Raw genomic sequence first — 21,523 nt, 5'->3', positions numbered from 1 at the left:
AAACTAATAATTGCATTTAGTGCAGTGCCTTTCATTGCAGAAAGATGTCCCAAAGCACTTCACAGGAGCCACCGTAAAGTGCAGTAACTGTGTTTTGAGGGTGAACGTGGCAGCCAATTTGCTGACCAATTTTATTTGGGGGATTGTTGGCCGGGACACCAGGCAAAACTCCCTTCTTTTTTGAATAGTGCCACAGGATCTTTAACATCCACCTGAATAGGCAGACAGGGCCTCGATTTAACATCTCATCCGAAGGGCAGCACCTCTGACAATGCAGCACTCCCCCAGCACTGCACTGGAGCGTCAGTTGGAGTGTGTGAGTCAGGCTGACACACTAATGGTACGACGTGGGGTACACTGTACTGTCCTGTGTAAATCAGGCAAAGTGAACCTCAGACAGCAGATGGTTAGGCACCTTGACCCACACCATGTCTCCCTTCCCTTCACTCTCCCCAATGCTCTGCTGCTCATTTCTCACCCCCTCCCTCGTCCACTATGGCTGAGCCTTCAGTGTCTAAGCTGCGTTTTCTGCAACTCTCTGCCTTCTCCGCTCACTGGTATTTTACAGTGATTTCCCCCACAAATATACAGTCAATTCACTTTGAAATGCTTTGAGACATTTAGAAGACGTGAAAAGCGCTAAATCAAATGCAAGGATTATTATTATTATTAAGCGATGTTAGTAGGGGAGAGAACATTTATTACATGAACGTGTGCCTATTTGGTGACATTTTAGTCAGTCAGCAATGCGGCATACTGCGAGTGGGGCCTGATAAAGGGAGTACAGTGGAGAGAGCCTGGCTACTCACTGAAAGTACAAGGTCAATGGGGCTTGAATTAATCCTGATCCATGTCCCCATCACCACAAGTGCCTGTCAGAGACATCGAGGGCTGCGGAGGATGTGGAGAGCAGAGATTGACAAGAGGACAGAGTGCTCTGTGTGCACAGTTGCATCTGTGTGTGTGTTGGTGTAGTTCTGTGTGTTTAGTTGCATGTGCATGTATTTATTTGTGTACGTGTAGTTGGATGTGTGTAGGTGATTGTATAGTTGCATGTACATGTTCATGTAGTTGAGTGCGTGAGTGTATAGGGAGGGGTGTGTGTGTATGGTTGTGTGTAGGGGTATGTGAGTGTGTAGGGGTGTGTGAGTGTGTAGGAATGTGTGAGTGTATAGGGGTGTGTGAGTGTGTAGGGGTGCTTCTGTGTTTAGGGGTGCGTGTGTGTTTGTGTAGCGTTGCATGGGTGTGCATATGGGTGCAAGAGTGTGTGTGTAGGGGTGATGTGTGTGTAGTTGCAGGCTCGTGTGTATGTAGGGATGCATGTGTGTGTGTGTTTAAGGATGTGTGTGTGTCATTGCATGCATGTGCGTGTGTGTGAAGTTGTGTTTGTAATAAATTGCAGCAGATGCAGCAGAGTGTCACAGTGACAATCACGCCTTTACTTTTATGCTGACAAATCCACAATCATTACAGTTGACAGCGATTCTCTTTGAAAAGTTTCAACTTTTGAAAGGCACAAGAATTATTATTATATGTTGAAATCAAACTCCCTTCTCTTTTCCAAAAATACCATGAGATCTTTAACAAGCGCTCCGGGACGCTACCCCTGGTGCAGGGTGCTATATAAATACAAGTTATTGTAACATCCACCTGAGCAAGCACGGACGGGATCCTAATTTAGCATCTTATTTGAAGGACGGCACCTCCAATGATGCAGCCCTCCCCCCAGCAGCACATTGGAGAGCGTGAACTGTGAGTTCAAATTCCCAGTGTGGGGATTGAACTCGTAACAAGACCAGGAGGGCGGCTATTCACTGTTTTGACACTTTATCAGATCATGGCAGCTCAATATCGCAAGATCGGATTGAATAATTTCTAACCATGGTTTGCAGTGGCACACAAGCAAGCTGGGAAGTGTTGAGGTGTGATCTGCTGTCTATTTCCCTCCATAATAGTTGCTGCATGTGCTGCAGATTCACTCTTCACACACGTAACCGTTTCCTAACCTATGCTTTTACAACAACAACCACTTACACTTATATAGCACCCTCCATGCAGGGTAGTGTCCTAGAGCGCTTAACAATGGTGGACCCTGATTCTGAGCCGGGGTGGGAGGGGAGGTGCTGTAAGCACAGTCGAAGAGGAACAGGTTTCCAGGAGGGATTTGAAAAAGGGGAGGGAGGGGGCAAGGCAAAGGGATTGAGGGAGAGTGTTCCAGAGTTTCGGGGAGTAGCGGCTGAAAGCGCGATCTCCAATGGTGGGGCGGAGGGTGTGAGGGACGAGCAGGAGACCGGTGCCAGTTGAGCGGAGGCGCTGGTTGGTGGAATGAGGAGTGAGGAGGTCAGAGGGGTAGCGAGGTGCCAGAGAGTGAAGGGATTTGAACACAAGTGTGAGTGAGGCTTAGATTAGATGTTTTAGATTAGATGTTTGGTTGCTCCTGAGTTTGCGTTTCATCTAAAATAAATCTGATGTTTTGGTTGTATCCGCTGACCTGGCCCAGCTCACCTTGCTATGGCCTGTTGGTGAACAGATGCAGTGGGGGTGGGGGGGCACCTGGTGATGGCACTGTTGCTTGAGCCCCTCATGCTGTGCACAGGCTGGGAAACCCCCATCACACCAGTCCTTGCCAGGCTCCACTGGCTCCCAATTACCAAATGGATCGATTTCAGGATCCTCTCACTCGTTTTCAAATCCGTTCATGCCCTGACACCTCCCAACGTCTCCGACCTGCTTATTACCCAATCGACTGCCCATCGCTTCTGCTCGACTGGTCTCCTGTTTGTCCCTCTGTTCTACAACCCGAAACTCTGGAACACTCTCTCTCAATCCCTCTGCCTTGCCCCCTCCTTCCCTATCATCAGGTTGTGCATGAAGACCTTCCTTAACTCCCACATTGTTCAGCATCAGGCTCCACCACTGTCAAGTGTTTTTGAGATGCTACCCTGTGTGAAGGGCGCTATATAAATACAAGTTGTTGTTGCTGTTGTTGCAGTTTTTGCTTGTGCAGCTGGAATCTTTGACATACCAAAGAGAGAGCTCCTTTAAAGGCTAGTTATTGAGCGGATGGTGGGGAGAGGGGTGGGTGACTGATGCAGATGACCTGCACAAGGGAAAGTCATTTTATGGAAGTCATTTGAGGAAAGTGTGTTCTGGCAAGTTTTATGCCAAGGATGTAACCGTCTGTCAGACTGTCTGTTTACACAGGAGGTCGGATGGTGCTCAGAGTGAGAGTGAGGTCTGGTTTAATGATTTTGGATGTGAGTTCTGTTTGTGACGATGAATCCAATATTCGTCCTGTTTCAGACACCTCCCTCTCTCTCTCCCTCCCTCCTTACATACATGTCTCATCAAGCTCCCACAGCACTCGAGCGCTGTCCTCTCTCCAGGTACATTTGTCACACATTTGACACCCTGATGATGAACTAAAACACAAAGCCCGGGCTAGACAAGCAGCAGTCTCCTGCCCAGCCCACCCACGTTGAGAGTGGCGACCATCACTCACCCAGTGATGGGAGTAACGGCCTGCTGCCAACTACAACAACAACAACAAGATTCCATTTATAGAGCGCCTTCCACATTGGGAGGACGTCCCAAGGCGCTGGACAGTTGGACTAATGCTCACACTAAATGAGAGAGAACTAGGGTGGTAGCGGGGGAGGGGGGCTCTTGCAAATACCTAAGGCATCAGATAAGGTTGTAAAACCAAAGTACTTTGTAATTATCGGGACTTGGAGATGAGAATGCTGCCAGCAAATCACTCGCATGTGTTTTCCTCAGTCATACATGCAATCATCACATTTAACAGCACAGGAGGAGGCATTGGCCCATCGTGTGTTGCTCACTGAATGAGCTCTTCGTTTAGACACGGAATATCAGAATCAAGCTAACCCTCTGTGACGGTCTCCGGTCCAGTTCCTGAGTCAGGCGGATCCGCAGTATTCCAGGACACTGCTGATGACACTGCACAGCCAGCCTGGCTCATCAGCAGGACCTGGAAGAGCAGACCAGTCACTGGTAGCAGGAATTCTTCCCACTCTGCTCCTGTTAACTCTGCAAGCCACATCCCTAACAAGTAGCGTGGTCGTAGCTGGACAAGCAGCAGGAAAGCTTGCCAGACAATGCTCTCAATGGCAAGCTATGTGGTTTTAGCTGGTTGGACTCCAGCAATTACCTCCAACGCAATATCTGGGCTCCTCAAGCCTTGGCTCTTGCCAAACTATGCTTAATGCTTTCTGGAATTAGGTAAGCAGGATGCATACTTCCAGGGAGAAAGTGTGCATTCCATTCCAGTAAGCATCTCTAGAATTTCTATGTATACATGGGATACACGGAATTCTCAGTTTGGTTTGGATGCTTTTAAACATGGTGATCCGGTTTCTGCGAGTGTCAGACACCAGGCTGACCAAAATAAAAAGCCTTTTGATGCTGCTCTTAAATTTATGCCCCCTCGTTCACGATCGCCGCCCCCCTCCTCCCAGCAGTAAGGTAGATATACTGTGAGGATGCACTGTTCTGCATTTACTGTCAGCAGTGTTCAGATGTGGTCAGCCAGGCCTGGACGTCCGGTGTGTCCCTCCTGCTATATGATTGGGTCTGCACTTCATTTCCTCAATTTCTCCCATTATTCCATGGGGTGTAAATTGGTTTATTGGTTGCGTGACATTGCAATCCCAGTGCCAGCAACTCTGATGAAGTCCATTCCAATTAAGTTCAACTCCTTTAAATCTGTGATCCCAGGTTCCATCCTACTCTCTCACTGTGTGCGATGTATCCCTTTAACAGCTCGGTTGACTGGCCAAACATTCTCTTCACTTCCTCTTGATTTAGGTGTACTTGAATATTGCTGTAACGATCCTGATCAAACTTGCCTATAAATACTCCAGGGGTATGTTTACCACTGTCTCGGCAGATACTCCCGTGCAGTCCTGGGGATGCATTGTCAGATGTCAAAGATCCATAGCTTCTCTTGGTATCCTGGCCAACAATCCTCCAGATATAACTGATCATTCACTCCATGGCTGTTTGCGGGACGTTGCTCTGCACAAATCAATTGTCGCATTCACCTACAAAATACAGTCACTACACACTATAGTAAATTCTGCCCTTCCAACATGAAAGGGGCCATCTCTGACCATTACTATTATAAATAGCTGTATGAACAAGCGTGAATGAGGTTCTGAGCTCTGTGTGCCGTTCTGTAACGGAGATCACATTAACACAAAATTGTGTGCACATTATGCAAAAAAATCTGCCTGTGCACAAAAATTGGCACACGGTGCGCACTGTGTACCCAGTTTATTTCCAATCCAAGACTTGTCAGTTAAAGGTCTTAGTTTTCTCGCTTGCGTCAGATGATCGTACTAACACGGACCAATCAACTGGCAGGTCCAACCCAAAAACTTGTCAATCAGATCTTGGGGGTTGGGCTGAAATGAAACTTACCAGTTGATTGATCCGTGTTAGCCATGTTCACATAGGATGTACAGTGTTTTTGGATATGCATGTGCGTACATTTTTGAAACTCTAATGCAGTCTCTGTGTAAGCAGCTGCCACTTGCTTCCCGGCCTCTTACCGAGGTCTGTTGCTTTGTCTTTCAGGGTATCGTAGGCAACTTAGCGAGCGGTAAATCAGCCCTGGTTCACCGCTACCTAACGGGGACCTATGTCCAGGAGGAGTCACCTGAAGGTAATAAAAGAGACGTCACTTTCTGCTTGTATGGTTGTTACAGTCCTGTATGTGGGGCGCTGCCATTAGGCTGGCATATGAAACAATGCTTTGATTTAAAGGGGGCCCGAGTGACCCACAAGGTATTCCGGTCTAATCTAATCTTGTTATATCTGGCCTTATTTATGTAGATACATGGACTGGAAAAAGCGAGAAAAAGCCCCTAGTGGCGCAAAGGCACTGAATGTAATGCAAGGATTATTATTATTATTATCAAGCCCATTTCTCAGGGAGCCCCCACCTCCGCCATGTCTCTCCTGGCTAAGGGGATGAGAAACAAATCCCAGAGAAACCCCGCCAAAATTCGGGGAAATCAATATTTACTCAAAGCAGAGAATTACTTGAATAATCACGAATAATAATAATATTAATAATAATAAGACTCATTCGTATGTGAGATAATATCATCCTTCACTGATTTGGTTTCTTTCCCTTTCCACACCGTGGATGTCAGCCTGGAACAGCCAATCGCACTCTCGCCTCTTGAGTCAGAAGGTTTCAAGCCCCACGTCAGGACTTTGAGATCACAGTCAATACTGACACTCCAGTGCAGTGCTGGGGAGCATTACATTGTCAGAAGTGCCATCTTTAAGATGAGATATTAAACCAAAGTCCCAGCTGCCTGTTCCAGTGGACGTTACAGATCCATCGCAGTCTTCAAAAAGTGAAGGGAGTTTGTTTCTCCTGGTGTCCTGGCCAACAATCCCCCAGTTATAAGCGGTCATTCACTTTTCATGGCTGTTTGTGGGATGTTGCTAGGTGCAATTGACTGTCGTGATCGTCTGTATATTCCGTCGCTATGTGAAGCGCTTTGAGAGGCCCTACCGATGTGAAAAGTTCCATATCAAATGTTAAGATTAGTATTAATATCTCCTCCTCACCTCCATGTCCTCAGGACTCCAGCTCATGCTGAAGTTCCACAGTGGGATTCAAATAGACATGGTTAGGTATAAAGATCCTCCCATTACACCTCTGCTCCTGTGCTGTTGTAGCTGTTCTCTGCCCAGACCGACCGTATCCTGGGAATTGCCCCCAGCTGTCAGTCCCTGATTTATACAACACCGGTGAGGAGGTCTCTGCTAGTGCAGTGCTGAGAGCGTAACCACTGGCGCATCGTCAGGAGTGGACCATCAGACAGTGAGAATTCTCACGTCACCTTCTCACCCAAATTTTAGATGAAATTGCTGAATTTTGTGATCAGTATTTTTGCATGAAAATGCTTCATTTATCATGTTCCGCTGTAAGACGCACAGATATTTTGTTCCGCTGTATAATATTTCCTCCTTCCCACTCATTACTGCAGAAGCTGAACAAATCTGCTGATCTTGTTTTCTTTGCTCCAAAACATAAATGCGCCTTTAAATGTACAGTTGCTCCTGCCCTGCTTCTCCTGGTTAGTGTGAACTCTGCCAAACAGACACAGACTTTCTGCCTGCGCTCTCCTCATTCAATCTCCGCTGGCCTCATTTCTCTCCGACAGCCCACTTCCAGGGATCTTTCTGATTGGACATATCGTTCCTTCTGTCAAAACGACCTCAGTCAAGAGAAAGCTTGTGGCAGTTTCACCCACAAAATACACAGTCCATCATAAGAACATAAGAATTGCCAGATGAGGGAAGACCAAAGTCCATCCAGTTCACCTTCCACCTTCCTGGCAGTCACCGAGTGCACGTCATGTCCCAAACTATATACTGTATCCCGAGATATTATTTCCTAAAATAAATCTATTTAATTTGCTTATGATAGAATCAACACTGTCTGCTTCAACCATCTCCATAGGGAGCCTGTTCATACATTTACTACTCACTTGCTGAAATAGTGTTCCCGCAGATTTGTTCTGAATTTACCCCCCTTCAATTGCAGGCCATGTCCTCTGGTTTTACTGTTCTGGACAAGACAGAACAGCTTATCATGGTCTACATTATCCGTCCCTTTAGAATCTTAAAAAACACAACCATGTTGCCTCGCATTTTCTTTTCCAGTGTGAACATGCCCAGGTCACTGGAATTGCTCTTCATATCCAGTCCCTCCATCCCCTCAATCATTCTAGTTGCCCTCCTCTGTATTTTATCAATCGCTACAATATCCCTTTTATACTGCGGCGATGAGAACTGCACACAGTATTCCAAATTTGGTAACACCAATAATGATTATAATGGTTTATAATCCACTCACTCCCTCCTGGTTTTCATTTCTTATCCTTATCCTTTGGATGAGACGGTAAACCGTCTGCCTGCTCAGGCTGATGTTAAAGATCGCGTGGCATTTTTCAAAAAGAGAAGGGAGTTTTTCTCTTCCTGTGTCCTGGTCAACAAACCCCCTAGATAAAATTGGTCACTCACACCATGGCTGTTTGTGGTACACTGCTATGTGCAAGCTGGCTGCCGCATTGCATTTCACCTATAAAATACACAGTCAATCCACTTTACAGTATATCCTGTGAAGCTCTTTGAGCCATCTCAACAACATAATAAGGCATATATCACATGGAAGGATTGTTATTATTATTATTAGTTTGAGAGGCTCTTAAAAGATAGCGCCCACGCACCCATCTTCATTCACTTCAGGCAGTAAAATCTCTTCATGCAGTACATGTAGTTCCGATTTCAGTTTGGCTGCAAAGCTGTAAAAAAAAAACAGTTACAGCATCCTGTACGTGCACCTGATGGTTCCGGGCTCTGCTTCCCCAGATGCCAAAATGATGTTGGCAAATGAATGGGAAACACTTTGTTTCCTGGTTAACAACAGTGCGACACAAGGGGGAGGAAGAGTGGGAGAGAGAGGGGTACAAGTGGACTGTTTTTAAAACAGTGCAGTTTCTCTCTGTTTCCTGTGGTGAGCTCACTGCCTAGTGCAGCGTAACATACAGACCCAAAGGTGGGCAATGTCACTTGCCTCTGGGTTTGCGTGGCTCATCCAGTACGGTCATCCTCAGGGCACCCTGAACTAGGGCCTGGGAATCCCTCTCTGTTCCTATTCCTATTCATCTCCAGTGTGTGAGTGTTGACAAATGGCAGATTCACAGAGGGCAGCCAGTGGGCCCAGGAGCCAAGAAAGGCTGGACACTCGCAGACAGTGACGGATCCACCACCTACGTAGGAACAGGAGTAGGCCATTCAGCTCCTCAAGCCTGTTCTGCCATTCAATTAGATCATGGCTGATCTGTACTTCAACTCCATTTACCCGCCATATCCCTTTATACCCTTACCTAACAAAGCTCAACCCAGCTCAATCTTCAGGGGAGGGAGTGCTGTTTATTCTTCGGTCACAGCTAAATTCCAACATAACCCATGGCAAAAGAGATGATTAACAGAGCCCTGTGCTGACGTCAGACTGTTATATGTGGATTTGGAGATTTCAAACACCGAGCTTCCTTAATTTGAGCTCTGCAGCCCCGCAGGAAGCTGGTATCAGTGCCTGGTGTCTGTTTTGAACAGACGCGGTGTTGATTTCCTCCCCCCAACCCCACACCCAAAAAAAATGCTTGTTTTGCCCTCTTGCTGAAAAAATGAATGACTGAATAGCAGGCCGGCTGTGAGCTGTGGTGGTTGTGTTCAGGTGAGGCTGCGGGAATGTGAAGCCATCACACAGCAGCTCCTGCACTCAGAGGGACTTATTTTGGCACGATTCAACAAGACAAGGGAGTTTCTCTCTACCATCCTGGCCATCAATCCCCCAAAATAACATTGGCCACTTATTCCTTGGCTTTGTGGGACATTGCTGTGTGCAAAACTGGCTGCTATATTTTACCCACAAAATACAGCCACTGCACTTTACAACATATCCTGTGAAGCACTTTGAGACGTCTCAATTACGTGACAAGGCACTACAAATCAATAATAATAATGATTATACTTGCCATAGTGCTTTATCACGTTTCAAAACACTTCACAGAATATATTGTAAAGTTGGCTGACTGTGTATTTTGTAGAGGAAATGCGAGAATTATTTTATTCCGACCCAATTGCAAGAGCAAAAAACCCTAACCGTCTATTGTTAGCTGGGTTTGGCCTGTGGGCACGCACTAGCCAGATGGGGGAGCAGTGTGTGGTGGTGTGGACCTCTCTCTCAGTGCCGTAACTCACAATGGGATGTTCCATTCTTTGCAGACATGGATGCAGGTAATTTTACTGTGTAATCGTGACAGCAGCAAATCTTTTCATCATGGAGGACGTGGCCCAGCACCACACTGCACAACACAGTAGAGTCTGATTGTTCAGTGTGCCATCCTTGTAATGTTGAGTCTTATATGTCCATTAGGCATCTCACTTTAGTCACCACCTCCCCATGTTATTGTCTATAAAGATCCATCTTCAAAGGCCATCGACCCCATTTGTCTTGTTGATGTTGACAAGGAAGTCCAGAGCACTTGTGCCTCGTAGCCTCATTGTTCTGTAAGGGAGAGGATAAAGAGGGAAAAGGAATAGGGTAGATGGCTTCATAGGAGGAGCACACAACGACACTGTGTACAGTGGGTTGAAAGGTCTTCTACCATCCGGTCAATTGTTGTAATTCAATGGGAGAGAGTCATTGTACATTTACTTGTGGGCTGTGGTCACCATCTGGAAAATGTGCTTAGTTACATGGCCGTGTTATGTAATGGAGCCTTCCTGTCCCCTTTGTACTCTTGGGTTGTTGGCAGACCCAATATTCAAGGCTTAGGAAAGGTTTGCTTTCACGCTGAACTAGGGCCTGGGAAAGAGTGAGAGACACCAGGAAATATTTCTTTAGTAATCTTTAGGAATCAGTAAATTCAGTAAGGGAGGCTAGTACAGTGGGTATTGTGTGTGAAGATAAATGCAAGTTGGTGTATCAAAAAAGATATATTGGCCCTGGAGTGGGTACAGAAGGGGTACAGCACAGATTTACTGGAATTGTACCAGGGCTTAAAGGATTAAATTATGAGGACAGGTTACATAAACTTGGCTTGTATTCTCGAATTTAGAAGGTTGAGGGATGATCTAATTGGGGTGTTCAAAATGATAAAGGGATTTGAAAGGGTAGCTACAGAGAAACTATTTCCTAAGTGGGGCATAATCTTAAAATTAGAGCTGAGCCATTTAGGAGTGAAATCAGGAAGCAGTTTATCACACGACAAGTAGTAGAAATTTGGAACTCTCTCCCCAAAAGGCTGTGGATGCTGGATCAATTACATTTTTCAAGACTGAGGTGGATAGATATTCAAAACGCAAAATACTGCAGAAGCTGGAAATTTGAAACAAAAACGGAAGTCGCTGGGAACACTCAGGAGGTCAGGCAGCATCTATGGAGAAAAAGCAAGTTGTTTTCTCCGTAGACGCTTTCTCCATAGATGCTGCCTGACCTCCTGAGTGTTCCGAGCGACTTCTGTTTGTGGATAGATATTTGATAGGTCAGGGTAATCAAGGGATACGGAGCAAAGGCGGGTAATTGGAGTTGGTACAGATCAGTCATGAACTAATGGATGGTGGAACAGGCTCAAAGGGCTGAATGTTCCTGTGTTGTTGTTGTATTCTGGGAGGATGAGATCAAATGGGTCGAAGTGTCTTCTGCATCTTAGGCTTGGCTGGTTAGCTGCAATCTTGGTTGATTTTAAAGCAAATCCTGACACCTGAATGAGGAGCACTGGGCTTTATATCCCAAACCTGTTAAGATGATGAGGCAAAAAAATCAGCACAATATTGAAGTTGAGTTTGTTTTGCAATCACAAGTTTCATAAGAGGAAGTAAGGCATTTTTGAAACAAAATGCTTACGTTAATGAGCCAAATCCTATTTCATGATCAATAATTGTGCCCCGGCTGGTTCCCTCGGCATGCTGTGTAACCAGTGAGGTGGCTCTCAGCACTTCCCCTTTGCATTAACAGGTATGTGGAGTGACGCATGCCTCACAGCAGTGCAGACGGGCATCTGCCAGCGGGTTTGTGCAATCAGTGACTGAGCAGCACTGGTTCCAAACCTCCAGAGCCTTTCTCGGTCATTCTGTACATTCTGCAAGAACGAGAGGCTCCTGCTCAGCTGTGGATGGTCACCTGACTCCAGTGCTCACCCGAGGCCCCGCCCCAGTGCTCACCTGAAGCCCCGCCCAGTGCTCACCCGAGGCCCCGCCCCAGTGCTCACCCGAGGCCCCGCCCCAGTGCTCACCTGAAGCCCCGCCCAGTGCTCACCCGAGGCCCCGCCCCAGTGCTCACCTGAAGCCCCGCCAGTGCTCACCCGAGGCCCCGCCCCAGTGCTCACCCGAGGCCCCGCCCCAGTGCTCACCTGAAGCCCCGCCCCAGTGCTCCACCTGAGGCCCCGCCCCAGTGCTCACCTGAAGCCCCGCCCCAGGGCTCACCTGTCACATTGTGGAGTGTTGGAGCTTTCCCCTTCCCAAGCTTAGATTCCTGGGAATGTAGTTATTGCACACCAGTTATTCACATTGGAGCATGTGTGAGTGAGATAGAGAAAACGCAGAGGGAGAGAGAAAGAGTGCAGAGTGAGGGAATGTGGTGGAGAGGGGAGCTCTCGCACAGCATCGCAATGTAACTTCTGACACAACAGGTTTTTAGTTGATGCTGTAATTTGCATAAGGTTCAGCTGTCAGCACTGTTTGCTTACCTGCAATGAAATTAATGCAGATAATGAGCACTTTAAAAAATCAGAATGGTTTTGATCGAGCGAATAGAGAGTTTCCATTAATAGGTGAATTAGTAACCAGAGGGTATGGTCTGATTTGAAGATCATCCGGAGAAGAATAAAGGCAGATTCAAATTGTTTGTTTGCACAGAGAACTGCTGGAGAATGATTGTGGAAGCCGGGTTGGCAACAGCATTTAAAAGGAAATGCATAAACACTTGAGCAAAAATGTTACTGCATTTGGGGAAAGGGCAGGAGAATGGGATTAGAGTCAGGATCTCCAGTAGGAGAGTGTGCACCAGCGCAGACGTGATGGACTGAACAGCCACATTCTATGCTGTAAGCCTTTGATTCTATTGTGTGTGGAGGGGTCTGGTGCGGGGAGAGATATACTAGTCAGAAGTTGAACACAATTTGAGTCTCGAGCCCTTCTTCGTGTTCAGACAGGAATCTGCTGGGAACAGCTCTTCCCAAAGTATGACTTACCTCAGCCACATGGCACAGGCTGGCCTGTCACTGCTCCCTGGACCAGTGGTGTTCTGTGTGAGTCTGGCGTGTTTAGTTTGTGTGTTTCAGTGTGTGACAACCAGCCTTCACATTGCAGTCCTGTCTCGTCTTTCTAAATTTCATCTACCTCATTTCAAAGCTCAGAGTGTCTCTGCGGGCCTGTGTGTCTATATGTGTCTGTAGCTATCTATATCTGTCTGTGTGTGGATGTCTGACTATGGTTGTCTGCGTGGGTGTGAGTGCCTGTGTGTGTGTGTCTATGCACGTGTGTGCCCGTTTGTGTGCATGTCTGAGTGTGTGTCTGCGGCTGTGTGTGTTTCTGTGTCTGTGCGTGTCTCTGATTTGTGTCGTTCTTGTGCCCTGGTCCCTGTCAGTGTGTGTGTGTGTGTGTGTGTGCCTCTGCCTTTCACAATAACCTGCTTGTGCGACAGGTGGGCGTTTTAAGAAGGAGATTGTGGTGGATGGACAGAGCTACCTGCTGCTGATTAGGGACGAAGGGGGCCCTCCGGAGGCACAGGTGCGTATTACAGTGTACATTTCCCCTCTACTTAGTGCTGAGACTTCTTATCAGCAGAAAGTAGGAACCCAGTTGTTAGTTGATTGGCAGATCGCTTTCTGGGGATAACAATCCCTCAAAAAAAATTGGGTCATTCATCTATGGCTGTTTGTGGGTCACGGCTGTATACAATTGGTTGTTACATTTCGTTCACAAAATACACAGTCAATCCACTTTACAATATATTCTATGAAGCACTTTGAGACATCTCAATGACGTGATAAGGCGCTAAATCAGATGCAAGTATTATTATTAGTATTTTCCCTGACCCCCTGCCCCCCCCCCTACCCCTGTGTGTGAGTGTGTATGTGTGTGTACGAGTGGTGCAGTGAAGTGGGTGCGTAATGAAGTGTTGCCATGGAGCTTTGGTTCATGTGTTCTGTTGCTCTTTGTCTACTCCTGACTTGCTGTCCCATCTCCTTGCAGTTTGCGATGTGGGTGGACGCTGTGATCTTTGTCTTCAGCCTGGAGGATGAAATCACCTTCAACACTGTGTATTACTATTACACCAGGATGGCCAACTATCGGAGCACGGCCGAGATCCCCATGGTGCTGGTTGGGACGCAGGGTAAGAGCCGCTTCCTGACTGTTCGCCCCCAGTGCCTTGGGACGTCCTCCTGATGTGAAAGGTGCTATACAAATGTAATTTGTTGTTGTTGTGGGCGCAGTTCTCAGCCACTGTTCAGTCGGCAAGAATTCAAATGGGAATCTGAAAGTACAGTAGAACGCTGGCCGTCTGTTCACCTGTCAGCTTATCATGACAGGCTCCAACACAGTGGTTAGCTGGCACACACAGGCGGAGATGCAGAGCCGGAGAGGAAGCACCAAACATAGCAACGCACACAGTGTGTGTGTATATCAGAGTGTTGTATGTGTGTGTGCTTCTGTATGTATGTGTGTGTATCAAAGAGTGTGTATGTATCATAATAGAGTGTGGTCTATAAGAGTGTGTGTGTATGAGAGACTGTAAGAGTGTGTGTGTGTTGTATTGGAGAGAATGTGTGTGTATCAGAGTGTGTTTGTGTGTGTGTTTATTAGAGAATGTGTGTGTATCATAGTGTGTATCAGAATGTATGTGTTTGTGTATCAGAGTATGAGAGTGTCTATATCAGAGTGTATGTGTGTCTGTATCAGAGTGTGTGTGTATTGGAGTGTGTGTGTAGATTAGAGTGTGTGTATATGTATATTAGAGTGTGTGTATAACAACAACAACAACTTGGATTTATATAGTGCCCTCCACGCTGGACGGCGTATCAGAGAGCTTCATAATAACGAATTCTGGGGCCGAGCCAAGGGGAGGGGGAAGAAGGTGACCAAAGGCGGTCGAAAACAAAGGTCTTTAGCCGAGACCTGAAAGTAGGAAGAGAGGGGGCGAGGCAAAGGGAGTGAGGAAGGGAGTTCCAGAGCCTCGGGGTGTAGTGTCTGAAGGCACGGCCGTCGATGGTGGAGCGGAGGATTCAGGGGACAAGGAGGAGGCCAGACCCAGTGGAGCGAAGGCAGTGGGCACTGTTGTGAGGAGAGAGGTCAGAGAGGTAGCGGGGATTTGTAAACAAGAGTGAGGATCTTGAAATCGACCCTCTCTGGGTCAGGCAGCAAAGACTGGGGTAATCGGGGAGAGGAGTTTGATACAGGTTAGAATGCGGGCGGCAGAATTCTGGATGATCTGGATTTTATGAATGGTAGTGGAGGGGAGGCCGGCGAGGAGGGCATTTGAATAGTCCAGCCGAGAGGTGACAAACGCATGGACCAGGGTTTCGGCGGCTTTTGGGATGAGGTATTGGTGGAGACGGGCGATGCGTCAGAGGTGGAAGAAAGACCACGGTGCTGGTGAGGGACTGGATGTGGGGGAGGAAGCATAATTGGGGGTCAAACCTGACGCCTAGGTTGCATACGGGTTCGGAGAGTATCGAAGAGAGTGCGTGTTATATTAGAGTGTGTATATATTAGAGTGTGTGTGTGTATCAGAGAGATACACTTCTTCAAGACCCTCTTCTATGACTGATTTTGATCATCCTGCTTCCCCCCACCCGCCCTCCACCCTCCCCAATCCAACCCCCAGCTCTGGTCCGAAACACTGTCCAACACCTTGGGACGTCCTCCCGACGTGAAAGGCACTTTAGAAAAGTAATTTTGGTGGTGTTGTGTGTGTAGATTAGAGTGTGTGTGTACATTGGAGAAAGTGTGTATTTGAGTGTGTGTGCATATCAGAGAGAGAGTATGTGTGTGTTGGTATATTAGAGTGTGTGTGCGTGCTGGTGAACACTGCCGTCTCCTGGCAGATACTGGTACTGCTCTGCTTTCTTTACGATTGTCCAGTTATTGGGATGAAATAAGTGCAACTTTGCTTTATAAATCTCATGTTCTCCACGTGGGTTTTAGATGATCCAGAGTGGGGAGGGGGGGGGTAGTTTCTATTAAATTTCTGTCCGACATTTTGTATCTCTGAGAGTGAAGACTGGCCTCACTGTACATTAATCGCTCACTTGGTCAGCAGATCAGGCGAGTGAACAGCCCTGTAGGACGCCCCGACTCTGACACTCGGAGAGAGTAAGCACACCCAAGCCCCGACCACACATCCTCAACTGCTCATCCTTTAGGTGTCAACCTGGCTCAGTTGGCCCCACTCTTACTTGAGTCAGTAGATTATGGATTCAAGCCTTTGAGCCTATTGGGCCTTTGAGCGCACAGTCCCAGCCAACATTCTAGTGCAGTGCCTGGGGTGTGCTGTATTGTTGGAGGTACCATCCTTGACCAACCCCACCCCTCACACTACTCCCTGACCAACCCCTACCCCTCACACCATTCCCTGACCAAACCCACCCCTCACACCACTCCCTGACCAACCCTCCCCTCACACCACTCCCTGACCAACCCCTACCCCTCACACCATTCCCTGACCAAACCCACCCCTCACACCACTCCCTGACCAACCCCTACCCCTCACACCACTCCCTGACCAACCCCTACCCCTCACACCACTCCCTGAACAACCCCTACCCCTCACACCACTCCCTGACCAACCCCTTCCCCTCACACCACTCCCTGACCACAGCCCACACTTGGACCCTCGCACTGATTGAGGGCAAGTGTGTGGGTGTGTATGTTAGTGTGCATATGAATGGGTCTGTGTATGTATCATTGTGTGTGCGTGTGTATGTGTTGGTCTGTGTCAGTGTGTTTGTGTATGCCAATGTGTGTACATTAGTTTGCTTGTAATAGTACCTGTTTGTGTGCACATTAGTGAGGCCATTCATGCATGTGTGTGTGTTGTGTGTGTGTATATATGTTTGTCAGTGTGTTATACATTAGTTTGCGTGTTATGTGACACAGTTATGTGTCTGCACATGAGTGAGTCCATGTATAATAATAATAATCCTTGCATTTGATACAACGCTTTATTACGTCTTTGAGACATCTCAAAGCGCTTCACAGAATGTACTGTAAAGTGAATTGACTGTATTTTATGGGCGAAACAAAATAGTTTCTATGTGTCGGTGTGTGTACTAGGTGCCTTTACGTGTATTAGGTGTCTTAGTGTTCACACAAGCGGCGATGTGTGTATGAGTTGTCATCCCCAACAACAGCAACAAAATTACATTTATATTGCATCTTTCACGACAGAAGGACAGTTAAGGGTTTGCCGAGCTGGGGGTTAGAATCAAGAGGGTGGGAGGGTGATCAAAAAGGGAAGTCTTAATCTCTTGCGCTAGGTAAACAGAGGCGTGTGGAGTAAGGAAACTTGCCCAAGACTTCGCCCTGCCCAGGAATCACACCTGGGTCCTTTCGCTTGTGAGTCGAGCGCACTAACCACTAAGCTACAGGACTCCATGTATAATCCCGTGACCTGTTCTCTTTCCACAGATGCCATCAGTGCAGCGAACCCCCGGGTCATCGATGACTGCCGAGCACGCAAGCTCTCCAACGATCTGAAGCGATGCACTTACTACGAGACGTGTGCCACGTATGGTCTGAATGTGGAGCGTGTCTTCCAGGACGGTAAAGACAAGCTCCATCTGCTGAACTCTATAACCTCACTGTCTGGGGACGGGATGGGGGTGGGAGAAAGGACAGGAGGGCAGTTATACTCTATAATCCTTATATTTGATATAGAGCAGTGGCGGCCAACCTGTGGCCCACTGGGCCATCATGAAGTGCCCCCCCCATCCCCCCTGAACATTCGCACGAGTCTCGGTAAGTCATAGTTCGATTGGTAGTGTGTTTTCAGTTTTTCTTGATTGAATATCAAGGTTGGCCACCACTGATACATCATTGTCACATCATTGGATGTCTCATAGTACTTCACAGGAGCACTTTAAAGTGGAGTGACTAGATTAGTAGATGAACACGACAGCAATGCCCCATAAACAGCGATGGAGTGAATGACCGGGGCGTTGTTGGCCAGGACACCAGGAGACAGAAACTTCCTTTACTTTTCGAATAGTGGAACCATGAAATCTTTAACACCCACCTGAACAGGCAAATTGAACCTCGATTTAGCGCCTCATCTGAAGGACGTCACCTCCGACAAGGCGATACATCCCAGCACTGCTTTAGAGTGTCAGCTTAGACAACGTGATTCCAAGTCTTGGTTTAGGGCTTGAGCCTTCTGACTCAGAGGCGAGAATGTTTGAATTTATTCAAGCTGTACATTAAAGGTCCCCTGGTGTTATGTAGTGTCCAAAGGCAACAATGAGCTTAGCATGCAGATGCTTTTCGAGTCTGTGGCCATTTCTTTTCTCAAATCTTAGGGATGGCAACCCTCCTGGGAAATAAACTAACCTGATCTTGGTGATTATCCTGCACGGGTATTTCTGTGTGGAACAGCAGAGGGCGCCGCATAACAGCACTTGAACATTTCCTCACTGGTGTCAGTGGCACGAAAACCAATGTCTGTGGGCTGTGAGGGTCCAATTGCAGCATTCAATGGTTTTTGTTTTATCGCAGAGATTCAGTGATTTTGTTGGATGTATTCAGTGGCCTTTAACCTGTGAAGCATTCTGTTTTTTAACAAAACAATAATCCTTGCATTTGTTAGTAAGTGAGATGTCTTAAAGTGCTTCACAGGATATGATGTGAAGTAGAATCATATAATTTTACCGCTTAGAAGGAGGCCATTCTGTTCATCATGCCTGTGCTGGCTCTTTGAAAGAGCTACCAACTCTGCCCACTCCCCTGCTCTTACCCCATATTCTTGCAAATTCTTCCTTTTTAAGTACCCAGTCAATACCCTAAGTGTAGTGACTGTGTATTTTGTAAGTGAATGTGGCAGCTAATTTGCCCACAGCAATGTCTCACAAACAGCAGTGGAGTGAATGACTAATTTTATTCGTTGGCCAGGACACCGGGAGAGAGACAGAAACTCTGCTGTGGGCACTGGCTGACAGGTTCTCAGGTCCCTCTCGATTGCTTTCAGGGCTGTTCACAGTAAATTAGTGGAATAATTCCCAGTCCTCTTTAGCTGATGATATTTATTTGTAATCACACACACGCACACACACGCGCGCACAGAGACACTCATTTTCCTCAGGGCATCTCCTAACCACTTTATGACCGATCCCCTGAGGGATGCGCTGCACTTCCAAACTGTCAGCTCACAGAGCATGAAGCCACAGAGAACTGCCTCTGAACTGTCTTCCCACATCTTCACATGGTGGGTCACAGCCTGCAGCCCCGGCCCGGAGAACTCCAATAATCCACTCTCAAAAGCTCAGAACATTACTGGGGCTGGCACCTGACACGTGGGCGTTCAAGTTCTTCTCATGGTATCCTGTAATGAGGGAGGGGGAGTCAGGTTTATCTCATTCTATGAGTCTGTGTGTGAGTTTGTGTGTGTATCTGTTTGTGTATATTTTTATGATCGTGTGAATATTTGTGTGTGTGTATTCGTGATTGTGTGTATATTTATTTGAGTGTGTGTGTGTGTGTTTATTTGTATATGTATGTTTGTGTGTTTGTGTATATGTTTGTGTGGGTATATATGTTTGTGTGTATGTATATATATGTTTGTCTGTGTGAGAGTGTGAGTATATTCGAGTGCATAATTGAGTATGTTTGTGATTGTGTGCATTTATGTGAGTGTTTTTATGTTTGAGGATGTCTTTGTGTGCAATTTAGAAGCTGGCAATAAAGCACAAAGACTAGACATTGTTTAGACAGTTGACCCTCAGATCAATTCAGAAAGCTGCTCCTCAGATCACTCTGCAGAGTGCAGCACAATGCAAAGCCCAAAAGGTTGAACTTCCTGGGTAGTAAAGAGTTAAAAACACTGGCATCTTTGTAAGGTAAGGAGTGAAGTGGAATCGTCAGATGGTCGGAGATTGTGGAAGAGGCTGAGCTAGGAAAACCTTCCTGTCTGGAGCTCTTCGGAAAGGAAAGGATCAAATTGGAGATTCCGTAATCCAGTGGGAGGAGGAGGAGTGATTGGGAAGAGCCTGACTGGTCCATGAAGTTGCTCCAAGAGCTGGAAGAGGAATGAGGGTGGAGCTGGGCCACTCGTCCTCCTGTTAACCTCTGGCTAAGCGGAGACCCCCAGGCACAGTGCTGAATGTCCACAAGAACTTATAATGGTGCCCTTCATGCAGGGAAGCACGTTAACAGTGGTGGAGCTTGACGGGGAGTGCGAAGATGCAGAAAGGATATGAAGAAGCTGTGTACAGTGTTGGGCTAACATGGTACAGTTGGACATCCTACTGTGCAGTGAGATCCCCTGGTTGCTGGGAGCGCAGTGACTGCTGGGAGCGCACTGTGTCCTCTCCAATGCAGAACTGGAGATAGCAGAGACAAAGTCACCCACGTCCCGCCAGGAGACTGGAGTCTTCAATCACTCTTTCCTCTGCCGTCACCTGGAAATGAGTGCCTGCAAAGTCACCAAGGAGTAAGCACCTTGTGGGTTCTTGACCCTAAAGCCTAGGCTGGTGCGCTAGTGCTGTGCTGGGGGAGTGCTGCATTGTTCGAGGTACCATCCTTTGGATGAGTGGTTAAACCGGGGTCTCGTCTATCTGTTTAAGGTGGACATTAAAACTCCCATGTTGGCACTGTTGGAAAAATGGAAGGAAGTTTCTCTCTCCCTGTGTCCTACCGACAATCCTCCATATAAAATTAAAAACTCACTCCATGGCAGTTTGTAGGACTTTGTTGTGTGCAAATTGGCTGCCGAACTCGCCCACAAAATCCAGTCACTACTCTTCATAGTAAATCCTGTGAAGCGCATTGGGGCATCGTCCCGACATGATAGGGGCTGAACTAGATGCAAAATGCAAGGTTTTACAAAATACACAGTCATTATATTCGAGACATTCTGTGCAGAGTTTTTGACATGATAATACTTGCTGTGAAGAGCCAAGGCCTTGTGTCTGCAGTTTAGCAGTTCCTGGCCTATCCGTTGTTTATAGATTAAGCTAGAGATGACATTGTGAAAACAAACAGCCTGGACTCTTCCCGTTACTTACCGCTCAGATGTTGACTAGCTATGTTTGAACACTTGGCTGCAAAGGGGTTAAAGCATATGTCCCCTGCTCGTGCTGTGCTCTACACTGAAGCACTGTAGTGTACACAGTGCTGGGACTGAACACAATTGGGACATCTTTGCTTTTGTGCACTAATTTGCTGTGATCTCTGTGGCATCAGTGAAACTTCCTGGGCACCGATAATAGGCCTGACAGGAGAGGCAGCTTATTCCAGCTGACATTGTCTCTTCCGATTCTGCGTCTGTACGTTAACAATTAATCATGGCTTTTAATTACCCATCATACCGGGGCTTATTGATGCAAGTGAAAAATATTAGTGTAACGCTTCCTGTCGTTTGCATGCTTGGCAAAGCTCCGCCGGGCCCTCCCGAGGAGAGCTGTGTGCGTTTAACGCACCAACGCGTGGATTTCACTGTTGTTGCGGCTCCCTGCTGCCTTCACACGCTCGCAGCTAACCGTGTGTTAGATATAGCCGGGCAGCCTGCTGGGCTCAGTGCCAGAGTTCACCTGCATGGGCACGCCATTTCTTTATGTCAGATGGGTGTCTGACACTTGCAGAAGCCTTTCACCTGCAAATATTCAAACCTAACTGAGAATTCCATGCAAGGAAATTCCAGAGATAGGTTGTTGGAATAGAATACACACTCTCTCCCTGGAGGGAAGCTTCCTGCTTACCT

General features: G+C 47.1%; 1 protein-coding gene across 1 annotated transcript in view; it reads left to right on the top strand.

Annotated features, from left to right (window-relative positions):
• The first annotated feature begins 5,642 nt into the window (after positions 1 to 5,642).
• Positions 5,643 to 21,523, top strand: part of agap1 (ArfGAP with GTPase domain, ankyrin repeat and PH domain 1) — a 159,644-nt gene continuing 143,763 nt past the window's right edge. The window contains exons 1-5 of the mRNA XM_042336078.1: positions 5,643 to 5,686; positions 9,835 to 9,846; positions 13,256 to 13,341; positions 13,807 to 13,948; positions 17,242 to 17,376. Coding sequence (XP_042192012.1) covers positions 9,837 to 9,846; positions 13,256 to 13,341; positions 13,807 to 13,948; positions 17,242 to 17,376 — 373 coding nt within the window. The 5' untranslated portion in view covers positions 5,643 to 5,686; positions 9,835 to 9,836. The remainder of the gene's footprint in view (positions 5,687 to 9,834; positions 9,847 to 13,255; positions 13,342 to 13,806; positions 13,949 to 17,241; positions 17,377 to 21,523) is intronic.

The sequence above is a fragment of the Callorhinchus milii genome, unplaced genomic scaffold (genome assembly GCF_018977255.1).
Source record: "Callorhinchus milii isolate IMCB2004 unplaced genomic scaffold, IMCB_Cmil_1.0 Scaffold6, whole genome shotgun sequence".
In the NCBI taxonomy this organism is placed as follows: domain Eukaryota; kingdom Metazoa; phylum Chordata; class Chondrichthyes; order Chimaeriformes; family Callorhinchidae; genus Callorhinchus; species Callorhinchus milii.
Note: the sequence above shows the minus strand (reverse complement) of the source record. Positions and strands in the feature narration are given on the sequence as shown.